Source organism: Xiphophorus hellerii, chromosome 6 (assembly GCF_003331165.1).
Source record: "Xiphophorus hellerii strain 12219 chromosome 6, Xiphophorus_hellerii-4.1, whole genome shotgun sequence".
Classification (NCBI taxonomy): Eukaryota; Metazoa; Chordata; class Actinopteri; order Cyprinodontiformes; family Poeciliidae; genus Xiphophorus; species Xiphophorus hellerii.
This window is the reverse complement of record NC_045677.1, coordinates 30,169,007-30,182,450: the sequence shown is the minus strand read 5'-3', so window position 1 is coordinate 30,182,450 and position 13,444 is coordinate 30,169,007. Positions and strand designations below refer to the sequence as shown.

Here is a 13,444-nt window from a genome sequence, read left to right as displayed (position 1 = left end):
CAGTGTTTCAGCTGTTTTGTAGTTTTCTGAAAGTTTGTTCCAGTTTTGTGATGCATAGATGCTGAAAGCTGCTTCTCCTCATTTGGTTCTGGGGATGCAAAGCAGAACCAGAACCAGAAGACCTAAGAGGTTCTGGGAGGTTGATACATGAGCAGCAGATCTTTAATGTATTGTGGTGCTAAACCGTTCAGTGATTTATAAACTACCAGCAATATTTTACAGTCTATTCTCTGAGCTTCAGGGAGCCAGTGGAGGGACTGTAGAACAGGGATGATTCGGATATTAAAGAAACTTTTGATATTATCACAATGACATTTCAGGTTTAATTACATGTATTTCTATTCACCAATAAGTCATTTCGAATCAATTACACATTCATTTCAACTGATCCAAGTAACAAATATTGCAGTAATCATTATTCAAGATCATTATTCAAGTTAGCTTAAAAAGTTTTTATCCTGCAGAAAAAAATATGTCACTTGCATCCATGATCCTGTTTTTCAATCATGTTCCAAAACTCATGATTACAGATGAACCAGAACCAGAAGCAGCTTTCAGCATCTATGCACCACAAATTTGGAACAAACTTCCAGAAAACTGTAAAACAGCTGAAACACTGACTTCTTTTAAATCTCGACTAAAAACCCACCTGTTTAGGATTGTATTTGAAATGTAATCAATTACAAATTTATTGATGGAACTTGACTTAATGCTGTGTTTTGATTATTGATTCTATATTGCTTTGTGTTTCTGTGTTTGTAATGATGTAAAGCACTTTGAAATGCCTTGCTGCTGAAATGTGCTATACAAATAAAATTTGATTGATTGATTGATAATTGTTTGAACATAGATAGAAAGAGTCGCATTTTGGCTCAGCTCTCTCTTCACCACAACAGACCGGTACAGCGCCCGCTTCACTGCAGACGCTGAGCCAATCCACCTGTCGATCTCACCTTCCATTTTTCCATCATTCATGAACCCAGAGATACTTCAACTCCTCCCCTTGGGGCAGGGCATCCCCCCGACCCAGAGACGGCACTCTACCTTTTTCTGGTTCAAGGTCCTCCTACTTGACAACACTCATCCTCATCCCGGCTGCTTCGCATCCGGTTGTGAATCGCTCCAGTAAAAGCGGTAGATCACAACCTAACGAAGCCAATATGAAAACATCATCTACAAAAGGCATAGTGGCGATCCTGAGGCCACCAAAATAAATCCACTTTATCTGCACCTAGAATCCATTACAAAGGGCGATCTTGGTGGCATTCAACTCTCACCAGAAACGAGCCCGACTTCCTTCCTGCAAAGCGTACCAGACTGACAGCAGCCAAACAGGGAACTAACAGCCCGTATCAAAGGCCTGGTACGCCGTTCTCCAAGAGTAACCCCCACAGGACTCCAAGTGACATGGTCTCCAAGTCCTCTCCAAGTCCACATGTAGACTGGTTTGGCCAACTCCCAGAACCCCCAGGCCCCTGCTGTGGATATAGAGCTGGTCCAGTGTCCAACGATCAGAACCAGATCCAACGTCTCCAGGCTCTTCTTCCTCAGTGGAAGACGCGTTGTTGGGATTGAGGAGGCCCTTGAAGTATTCTGCTCACATAAGTTCCAACTCGGGGTCATCAGAACACCATTTCCACTGGAAACTGTATTGGTGGTGTACTGCCCTGCCTCCACTCCATGATGCCGGACTGAGGACCAGAAATGCCTCCAAGCTGTACAGAAGTCTTTCTCCATGGACTCTCCAAATTCCCATGGTGTATTTCTGCCTCAGCAACCACCCAAGCTGCATACCACTAGGACCGCTGGTACCCATCAGCTGCTTCTGGGGTCCCACAGGCCAACAAGGTCTGATGAGACTCCTTCTTCAGCCTGACAGCATCCCTCACTACCGGCGTTCACCAGCAGGTTCCCAGGTTGCTGTTGGGTCAGGCACAGATAACCTTGCGGCCACACCTGCAGTCAGCTGCCTTAACGATGGAGGCATGGAACATGTCCGACTCTGACTCAGTGTTCCCCATCTCCCCTGGGATTTGCTCAAATGGGGGCAGTAATCAAAGGAAACATTTCTTTAAATGATTTGACTGGGACGGGGTCCAACATGCAAGTCGGAGTTTGGATGAATATAATATTTTTGATAACTTACTGACTGATAAACAGTCCAATCACACATCAGGTTCTATAGTTGCATTCATCCTCTCTTACTGAGGATGAAGTAATCATGTTTGGAAGGACAACGACAGTTTTAATAGAATCAGTTTTATTAATGAGAAACTTATAAAGTCACCACTGCTGAGTCAGTTACTTTGCAGTGAGACAGAAAAACTCTCGCCACCCAGGTTTTCTTGTAACTCCATGTGACTGTGCAAAAAAGATCTTGATTTCATCAAAAAAGCAAAAAAAGGATTAATTCAAGGAGGCTGAATACTGTGAGTCAATACAATTCCCTAAATGATCTGTTCTTTGGTCAGCTGAAGCTGTGAGTCTGTTAGCCAGGAGGAAGAGGAGGAAGAGGAGGAGCTGATCTGTCCCTGATCTCTAAAGAGACTCAAACTTCCTCCTTCAGCTCAGCTCAACTCTCCAACATTAACTCTGCTCAACATGCTGTCTCTGCTCACATCTGGATTCACTCTGCTGGTTCTGATCACTGGATCAGGTTGGTTGGAGTCTTTCAGAGAATAATCTGATCCTTCTTGTTCTTCACTTATATCAGTTTTTCTTCCTTCAGGTGTAAACTGTCAACAACTCACTGCAGCGAAGACTGAGGAGTTCAGTTCAGAGGGCAGCTCTGTTACTCTGACCTGTACTTACACCAAAGATTCTGCTTATTTCTTATTCTGGTATCGACAAAATCCAGGAGAACCTCCAGAGTTCCTGAGGTCTCACTCACCTTCAGGTGGATCAGAACATCTGGACAGGATGACATTTAAAGGAAGCAAAGAAGAAATGTCCATGAAGATCTCCTCTGCTGCAGTGACAGACTCTGCTGTGTACTACTGCGCTGTGCAGCCCACAGTGACAGGAAACACCAGAACCCTGTACAAAAACCTGCAGTACTCCACAGAAGCCACTAGAGGGCCTCACTCCCTGCTCTGCTTCTATGGTTTGTTAGGTTTCAGTCTGATTGTTTATGAGGCAATAAAAAAACTGAACAGAGAAAACAATCCCTCTGATAAGTCGGTCTAATTGGATGACATTTGCATAACTATTTCTAAGAAATATTTTCATTATTGATCACTGGATCAGCTACATATTTTATAACCAGCAGTGTTTTATTGATGGCAGCCAAGATGCTATAAAGTTGCTGCTGGATAACTGCATGGCATCTCCATCTGGACCTCAGAGAACAGAAAGACTCTGGCTCTTTCCATGCTACCAGCTCTCAGTGCTTTGGTACCAAAACCCATCCTGGGGATTGGTTGGACCACCAAGTCTGGCACATCGGACTCCTGCCAGTACCAGCTATTAAGAGCTGCCATGGACAGACAGCTTTCTTTTACATGCTATTTAAAGCCTGGAAAGAAATCTAACAGCTAAAAACTTTTCAAATGTAAGGACTTTCTAAAAAGTCCTGTTTGTTATCTGATGGATAAACATTAGAATTAAGTAGGAACATGTTTATTATCCCAGACCCCAGACAGGACTCCTACCTGGACTCTGGCAGTCACACCTGACTGCAGCTTACCAACATGCTGACAATATTTTAGTAGTTTATCACTAAGGCGTAACTTCCTGAAGGTCTGGTGTGGACATGTCCCCACCAACTCTGGCCTGATGGGGACAGTCCCACCAATATTTCCTGCCCCTTTTGTCTTTATGTTTCTCTTGACTTATTTCCTGATGCACTTGAATAATCTGTGCTCCGCGCTCCCGGGGCTGGTGTTTATTGGTTGCCATGGCAACGAGTCTGCGTGTGACGTTAAGCTGACAGACTGAGAAAAAACCCTAACCCTATCACCAAGTGAAAGACATTATATAGATTAATTAGATGTTTTAACATATTTATATTTCGTAGTATGTTTAATAGCTGCTAAAAGGTTATTTTGGAAAAGTACTATTAAACTGACAACCTGATCAGGATGTATGTCCTAATTTTTGAATAAGACTGTATGGCATTCACATGTAAGTTTTGGTTTTATTCTTAGCACTAAAAAAGAAAAGACCTTTCAGTCACTGTGGGTGCATCAGCCCCCCGGCTCCTCCTCGTCCCCACCGACTGCAACACAAAGTTTGTCGGGATCTGTGTTTTCTCTGTGTTTATTTTGAGTTTTCTGTGTCCCTGAGTCTCTGTGCCTTCCTGTCTCCCCTTGATCATTCCCAGGTGTGTCTCGTTTCTGTGTATTTAATGCCACCTGTGTGTCTGCGTCCTCGTCGGGTCCTTGTCTTGCAGTCGTTTGTGCGTGTCGTATGCACCGTTTTGTTTGCTGTCCATTCTAATAACCAGTTGCTACCGGCGTTGAGCCCTGGCTTCTGCTCAGTCGTGCTGCCTGGTGTTTTGGATTTTGCGCTTTCACCATTAAACTGTCATCATACATCTTACCTGGGTCTCAAGCGTCTGCCTCACCACCACCTCACACCAACTCGTGACAAGTTACACTCTTGGTTTATCATGAGTTAATTGCTGGGAGAACAGAGTCTCTCTCCAGGGAAATATCAAACAGCCAACATTTAAACCATGAGGCTGTTTGTGAACAAGCAGCAGATCACTTTTTAAATGATGACGAAGGCCATATGCTGAGCTGAGGATGCTGCCTGGACCCCATGAAGAGATGCAGAGACTGTAGATCTTTGGGAAACTCTGGACTGGCTTTGTTTCCTCCAGATTGTGCTCCGGTCTGTAAAATGGGCTTGTGTTTAATAAAAATGTTCTTTTTATTCATCTTAGCCTTCCTGTAGGTTTTTCACTTCCACATCTCACAGAGGGATGTTACAGACAAATCCATATCCACTCTTTGTAAGAATCTAGTTGACCTAAAATTAAACACATTAGTATGACGTTTTGCCCTTAATAGTTCTGATAAGTTAGAAAATGGGAAAAAATCATGTTCAGCAGCAGTAAGGTAGAAAATGTCAAGGATTGGATAATCTGCCAATTTAGCACATAAGTGTGTGTTTAAGGGTGTGTGTGTGTGTGTGTGGTCTTGTATTTGGTGCTCAATAAGGACCATTTCACTAACATACTATGTTGTGGGGACCGACTAGTGGGGATGTAAGTCCAGTCCACAGGAAGTGATGTTTCTGAGTTAATTTAGAGTTGGGCTGGAAATTAATGTAAAGCCTCTGCAGAGACAGAGAAAAAAATTGTGTGTGTGTGTGTGTGTGTGTGTGCTGGTTTAGCTATCATTATGAGGACTTAATCTTGACAAACGACTAACATTGTGTGGACATTTATAGCTGTGAGGACATTTTGCCATGTCCACTCAATAAAAACACAATTTTTGAGTTAGGCGATGGGAATAAGGTGGGAATGAAATGGCTCAGGGGACATATCAAGATTAGTTATAGAAATTAATGGGAGTGTGTGTTTGTGTGTGAGGGCGGAGTTCAACAAAGGCGGTGCTTCCTCAGGGCAGCATGCACACTGGAGCCGCTGCTGGCTGTGAAGAGAACAATAGTCAGACTGAATGTTGAACATCAGCTGCTTCCTCCTGCTGATTTAAACCTTGGTGGACAGATGGAACATTGGCTGTGGATTATTCTGGCTGCTCTTTTCTCTGGTAAGATACAAAGATCAACATGTTTCCTCTACATGGAGTAGAAGTCTTTAAAGCTGCTGATTGTTCTCCTTTAATCAATCATCTTTATTGATCCATCTCTTCCTCTGCATGTTCTGTTCTTCCCCAGAGTGTAAAGGAGACTCAGTGAAGCAGACAGAAGGAGAAGTTGTTGCTGCTGCAGGAGAATCACTGACTCTGAGATGTACTTATCAGACTACTGATACAAATCATGCTGTGTTCTGGTACAGACAAGAAGATAACAGCTTTGCAAAGTACATGCTGAAGCAATATTTCACAACCAGAGACAATGCTCCTGAGTTTAGCAAAGACAGATTTGATGCAAAGGTCAACAACTCAGACTTTGACCTGAAGATCCAGGATCTCCATCTGTCAGACTCTGCTGTGTACTACTGTGCTCTGCAGCCCACAGTGACAGGAAACACCAGAACCCTGCACAAAAACCTGCAGTACTCCACAACAGCCACTAGAGGGCCTCACTCCCTCTGTTCTTCCTCTGTTTCGTTGGGTTTCAGCCTGAAATGACGTCATGCTCATTTTAAGTTGCATGTTCTGTCTAAAGAGAAAAAACTGTCAAATTTATTTCTGCAGCAACTTTCAAATCAACAATAGTTGACCAAAGAGGTTCAGATCTACATCAGCAGTCATAAGATAGCAGATGGAATAAAACAGATATTAAAAAAATAAGAATTTATTTTTTAAGATGTTTAGATTTCTAAGACATATTTATCTTCCAATCCTCAGTCAAATCCAGTTAAAAGAGAAAAGTTTAGTAAGAGACATTTGATATGATTCTTTACTGGGATCTGAATCAAAATAACTGTTGAGTAAAAGAACATTTGAAATAATAGAAAATCTAAATACGCATTTAATTTTAGGTAAAAAATAAAAGCTTTACAACTCTACCTAATTTAAAAATTGCAAGATTGTATAATGTCAGGTCTAAATACCTATTAGAGACAATTTAAACAAATACAGGAAAGACAAGAGAGTTAGATTCTTTGTTTCTCGCGAGGAGAGCAGACAGAGATGTGTTTACAGTTACAAATCTCCGACCGCTCTGCAACACATCTGTCTGTTCCTCTCCTTTATTGATCTTTAGGAACCCTGCCACAAGGGGCGCTGCAACTCTAAAAGGGTGGAGTCAAAGCATGGTTGCAGCGCTAATGACATTCACTAATCTAGACACATGTTATCTATACTCTAAATCTTTCTTTCTCCAGGCACGGCGTCGAATAAGACACGTTGCATAGCTTCAAAGCAACGGCTTTGTATCACAAAGCAGAGTTTATTGCAGGATTGTAAAACTCTGCTGGGAGCAACTCACACCTCCAATTCCCAGGGAGTCATGCTGAGAATACCTATCACCTCTCTCTCTCAAGGAAGCCTTAGGAAAGAATCAGAATTATTTAACACACAGAAGCATTACTTATACTAAAAATAAAGAGTAAAAGCATATAAGCAAACAATATCTAAATGTAACTACAAGACTACATGATACAACAAATATTTGATAATTACTAATACAATTTACCTAACATTTCCGCCCTGTTTAACAAATATTTGTTGCACCGCTCATATAACTCCAAAAAACAGTCTCTTCAAATGATTTTCAGCTGGGAGATCCCAGTCCAAAAGCCAGGATCTGGATACCTATCAGAAGAATCCTCATCAGAGTATTCTTTGTCAACATCAGATTTTTTCTCTAATAAAGGATACATCTGTGCCATCTGGTCCTCCATGGGTGAAATCGCTGTGGTAATGAGACGGTTAAACAAAGAACGCAGGCACAGAACAAAACAACATCCACACAAAGTCAAAATTGCAGCAAATACTGCAATTGATACTAAGACAGAGGACACAAGGTTTCTATACTTCCCAAAGGCATCCATCCATGCATCCCACATGGAAGTATCCACTCCAGAGTGTTCCTTCATTTTGCCATTAAGGGTGCGAAGCCCTGTAATGGCCTTCGTTAAGCTTCCATCAGCTGCTGTATTGTTTGGTAAAAATGTGCAACATTTTTCTCCAAAAATCATGCACACCCCTCCTTTCTCAGCCAGCAGCATGTCAAGAGCTATGCGGTTCTGAAAAGCCATCAGTGAAGTAGCAGCCAGCTGTTCATGCACTGCCTCGAAACCAGCCTGTGTCCAGTTGCCCAGTTTTTGTACATTGTAATGGATGTAATTTATTCTGTCTACGTTTTTGTTAATCGTGCACCACCAACAAATTGTAGATTCAAAACCAGCCCCGACCTGATCAACTAATTTATATTCATCAGGCACTCCACGAGGGACTCCGATGGCATCGATGTATGTCGGATCAATATCTGTATTTTTCCATGTCACTTCACGTTTCTGTAAGTGTTGCCTCTTCTGAAATAAAACACTAGACAAAGAAAGTATTAGATCTTCAGCAAATGTAGGACAGACATATACAGGCAATAACAGAGAAAACTAATGCACAAAACCCTGTTACCACCAGCTTCAAAAGACATGTTTCCAAAATAATGTTTTGCCAAAATGTTAAACATATGCAGATCTTTCTCTTAAATCAATCTTATAAAATAAAACTAAACAAACAAAACAAAACAATAAACAAAAGCTTAAAATTTGTTGCAGTTGTACAGTTTACATTTATCATCAAAACAATGAATATCAAAGTGAATTAGACAGTCCAGTTTAAATTACTTTTATAGTACAAACTGGATCTTACTGGTTATTTGTCTAAAACATTCAACATGCTTTCCTTAAACAAAAATTCAAAAGAGTTAAACTTGGAGCAATTATAATGTCAATGTATAATTTGACAAATCTAGGCATTTTCAGAATATACCAATTTTACCTAGGTCTTTTGCTTGTCGTTGAATTTAACGTTTTATTCAAAATCATTTTAAATGGATGTAAATCAAAACAAAAATCAAGTTTAGAAAAATCATTATAATCCCACCTGAGTACTTTTACTGATTAGTGATAACTTTAATCAATAACAGATTCTTCAAAACATTTCTTTAAACATTCTTGCTCCATTAAATTAATGCTCTGAAAATGGCTAACACAATAATATTTTTAATTTCTATAATTGTTTTCCTAAGTTAATTTACCAAAATATGCTTCATTAATCGCTATAAATTTGTTATCTATTGTTTCAAAATCCTTTAGCCCATTGTCAGAACATGTTTCAATGGAGAACGACTCAAATCCATTCAAAAGAAACATATATTTCACCAGACCATATCTTTCCTTTCACTTTTTATGTGTAACACGGATCAAACATGTTCTTCAAAAATAAAAAATATTATTCAAGTAATATAAAAGATAAACCTATAACAATATTCTCCCCCCTGTTGATGCATTATCTGCTAACGCATCACATTTCCACTACTTTTAAATAACGATGTTGATAAAACAGGTTTATGATGTTCCCTGAGAAATTCTACCAAATTCAATGCTGCCTTTTTCCCAAAAGATAAAACTCGTCAAAACAAACAAAACAATTTATGTTAGCATGCTTTATCTTCAAGATTACTATTTTCCCAAAACACTTTACATTACAGTTTTAAAGCTCCTTATCTCATTGTATTCTTATAATTGTCAAATAATTCATTTTACAAACTCCTCAAAAATTTTCACTAGTGTTTGACAAGGCGTGTTTACCAATTAAGACTCTGTGAAGGTTTTTGCATTAACCAGCCAGAGAGACGTTGAAGAAAATTCAAAAATATAGTCTACAAAGAAAATCCAAAAATGATAAATTGGGCCCAAACTAAAATCAACATAACAAATACAATTCAGTTGTTAACAGAACAAACTCAAACACAAACTGACCTAACAAACAAGACATGAGGGGAACTTAAATAGTGGCTGATCAGACCATTAACACATAATAGGGGTAATTAACACACAAAACCTAACAAATATTGGTCAGAATATTACCAAATCTACAAATGAAAGAAATTAAATCGTTATATTTAACAAAATATAAAGAACGGACACTTAAAATTAACTAAATTAGTGCACAACAAATAGCTAAACAAAAAGTCAGACCAACGAAAACAAAATTCAAAAAAAAAAAAAAAAAATCCAAACTACTCACTAATCAATATATAAAGTAATATTAAAGGAAAACAGTAAATCAGTGTTTGGATGCAAAAAACTTATATTTAACATTTTCCACATTATTCCTTGCTCACTAAGTATTTACTTGCTTAAACTATTTACACTAAAGAGAAAATGTTTCACTAAATCTAAGCACAATCCTGCCTTATGTAATGATAAAGATCCTCTAAAATTAATTAAATCCTTATATTTTTAGATTTCACAAATTATATTTTAAAGTTACACTAATCTGAGCAACCTCTATTGTCAGATCACAAAGCAAATCTATAACCCCACCATAAAATCCCTCCCCCACTTCTCAGAGGGGCCGACTTTATGGCAGGAAAGAGAGCCGATAAGGATTTCAAGAGGAACTCCTAATTCTTTATTAGGCTTTTGGCACTCGAATCATCAGATATGTTTTAGTTTCTTCTAGTTTTAAAATTTGAACTTAAAAACCTTTTGTTGTTCCTCTACTGATATTTTGTCAGGAGGTACTTTTAGATGTTGGGAGTGAAAGTGATTTACATCACACCTTCTCGTTCTGCCTTGCTGAGTTACTACAAGTGGGGGTTGCTTCGCGCTTAAAAATAGTGGTATGCTAATAGCTTCACATGTTAATTAGTTGAATCTAGTGGGGGTAGAAGTTACAGCACAGCTGTAGCTTGTTCTCTACAAAAGTTCCACCAGATCCTCCTTCATTAACCCATAAGTTATTTCTAACTTAATATTATCCTTCAACAACAAATTTGTACAGTGTAGCAAACTTTTTCTATATTCAATCAATTTCTTAGTCAACAAGTGAGTTACTTCTATTTTATTCTGTCCTGTAGATTTAATAATATTTTATCTATCCTAAAGTTTTGGTCAGTTTAAAAAGACTGATTGTGAAACTATCTAGAATCGGTTGCATACTGCAGTTTGTTGTTATCTGAGCAATGCCTCTTACAGTTAGAGCCTGTTTCTATTTATTTATTAACTTTATTTCCTTATTTCATTTGCAGCCCTCTCTTCTTTCTGTAGGCATTTTTTGAAATGAAATGACCTTTTGTAATGCATTAAAAGTTCTTAAAAAAGAAATAAATCCATAAATAGAGTAATGTTAATGTATCTGTCTTACCATCCCCCCAGTTGAGACATGCGAAAACGCCATGGCTCAATATTGCAACCCATTATACAAAGTTTTTTTGTTGGCAAGATAGGCCTATTTGCAGGTCACTTATAAATTTGATCTTCCATTTTTTTTTGTCCATTTTTAATCCAAAGATCCTTTTCTTTGACAGGACGTAATTGCTGCATGTCTTTTAGGATCTTTTGTCATATGTTTGATTTTTTTTTTTTTTCCATATATAAAATCGTTATTTGTCCCTCCGCTGTTTTTTTTTTTTCTTTTTTTTTTTTTTTTTTTTTTTGCCATCTCATCAGCGAAGGCATTCCCTAGAGACACTTTATCTTTCCCTGTGGTGTGTGCGGCACATTTACAGATTGCTAGTTGTTTTGGTAGCTGCACAGCTTGTAGTAAATCTTTTAATAGGTCTGCACGAGTTACTGGTTTTCCTGTAGAAGTTATCATACCCCTATTTTGCCAGTACTGTGCAAACGTGTGTACTGTTGCAAACGCATATTGACTATCGGTGTAATCGTCACTGCTTTATCTTTCATTAGTTTACAAGCGGTGGTTAGCGCTATCAATGCTGCAGCCTGAGCCGAGTAGTGTGAGGGAAGTTTTTCAGCTTTTAACACTATTTTTTTTAGTCACTACCGCATAACCGGTTTGAGTTTTCCCTTGTACATTTTTCTTTGAGGAACCATCAACAAAAGTATTTCACCTTTATCTAATGGTAGATCTTTTAAATCATTTCTACTCTTTGCGTTTTGTTCTGCCATTTCCTGACAATCATGCTTTGTACCATCATCTGGAAGAGGTAACAAAGTTGCAGGATTTTAAAATCGTGCATCTTTCAATAGTCAGACGAGGTTGCGATAATAATGTGCTCATACAGGAGAGATGCCTCGCAGGCGATAAAAAATCATATTTGTTCGTAATAATAGTGCCGAAACTGCATGTGGTACTTTTAATGTTAACGGATGAAACAGTACAATAGGAGCACTAACTTCTACTGCCATAGAAGCAGCAATCACTGCTCTCACACAGGGAGGCTGGGCACACGCCACACTATCAAGTTTGGAAGAAAAATATGCTATTGGTCTCATTTTATCACCATGTTGCTGAACTAGCACCGAGGTCATATACTGACCTTTGCAATCCACCATCTGGAAAAAATGTTTTTTATAGTCTGGTAAGGCAAGCGCAGCACTTGACACTAGGGCCTGCTTTATTTCACTTAGTGCTGTCTCTGCTGCCTCTGTCCATTCCAAAGAGGAAGACATTTTCAGATCTTTTTCATACATTAGTTTGCTTAAAGGGGCCACAATTTCTGCATAGTTAGGCACCCAGTTTCGACAATAGTTAGTTAATCCTAGAAAAGACATCATCTGTTTTTTTTTGTTTGCGGTTTAGGTGCTTGGAGAATCGTTATTTTTCTATCCTCCATTATGGTCCGCCCTCCTGCACTTAAATTATGACCCAAATATTTTACTTGTTCTTTACACAGTTGGAGTTTATTTTTATTGACCTTATGACCTTCCTCAGCTAAATGTTTTAGAAGCGCTAAAGTGTCTTGTTTACAGATTTCCATGTTTGGAGATGCTAATAAAACATCATCTACATATAACAAGACTTGGCTCCCTCCTGGAGGTTGGAATGTTGACATACTGGCACTCATCACTTGAGAGTAAATTGTAGGGCTCTCACAGTAGCCCTGGGGCAGCCTGGTGTATGTGTACCTGTTCCCTTCAAATGTAAATGCAAACCAAAATTGACTCTCCTTATCTACTGGTATTGAGGAAAAGGCATTACTGATGTCTACTACAGTAAATACTTTTACATCTGATCTTAGAGAGTTTAACAATGTATGTGGATCAGGTACACACGGTGCTCTTTGAATGACGGCATTATTTACTGCTTGTAAATCTTGAACCATGCGCCATCCAACAGAAGGTGGTTGTTTTTTAACAGGAAAAATAGGAGTGTTACATGGAGAATTTTCACACTGCACTATGACTCCTGCCTCAATAAGGTCTTTAATTACTGGCTTTATACCCTCCTGTGCATCTGTTTTTAAAGGATATTGCTTAACTTTTGGTCTAAACTCTGTTTTGGGTCTAATTTGTACTGGCAAAGCTTCCTTGACAAGACCCACGTCTGTGGGCCCCTTTGACCATAATTTATCAGGAACGTCTTTTGAAAGAACTTCCTCTTCTTCTGTAAGTAACATTTGTCAGTTTTGTTTGGAGTACAAATGTTGTCCCTTTTGCACCCATGTTGTCCAGAACAATGCTTTTCTAGTTAACCCAGTGGAAGCACTAGTTTCTATGTTTGAGGAAGTAGTTACCCAATCAGTAGCTGCTTCTCCTTCCTCAACAAAATTACCTAATTGATTCTATTGCTCATTTCTTTGTTTAAACAGAGATACATACGGGGAGTTCCACGTTCTGTCTAAAGTTTTCAAATCATCAGGAAGAGCGACAGCTGCAACGACTGTGTGTTTT

The 13,444-nt window shown here is 39.0% G+C and overlaps 1 protein-coding gene and 1 gene segment (V, D, J or C); both read left to right on the top strand.

Annotated features, from left to right (window-relative positions):
- Positions 1-2,485: 2,485 nt before the first annotated feature.
- On the top strand, positions 2,486-3,674 carry LOC116721935 (T cell receptor alpha variable 20-like). The segment is given in 3 exon segments: positions 2,486-2,656; positions 2,729-3,058; positions 3,631-3,674. Coding segments are annotated over 3 exon segments (429 nt in total).
- A 1,872-nt stretch (positions 3,675-5,546) lies between these two features.
- On the top strand, positions 5,547-6,649 carry LOC116721048 (T cell receptor alpha variable 18). Its single transcript, XM_032564608.1, has 2 exons — positions 5,547-5,717; positions 5,845-6,649. The coding sequence occupies exons 1-2, from the start codon at positions 5,675-5,677 to the stop codon at positions 6,258-6,260; spliced, it is 459 nt and encodes a 152-aa protein (XP_032420499.1). The 5' UTR covers positions 5,547-5,674; the 3' UTR covers positions 6,261-6,649.
- Positions 6,650-13,444: the final 6,795 nt, after the last annotated feature.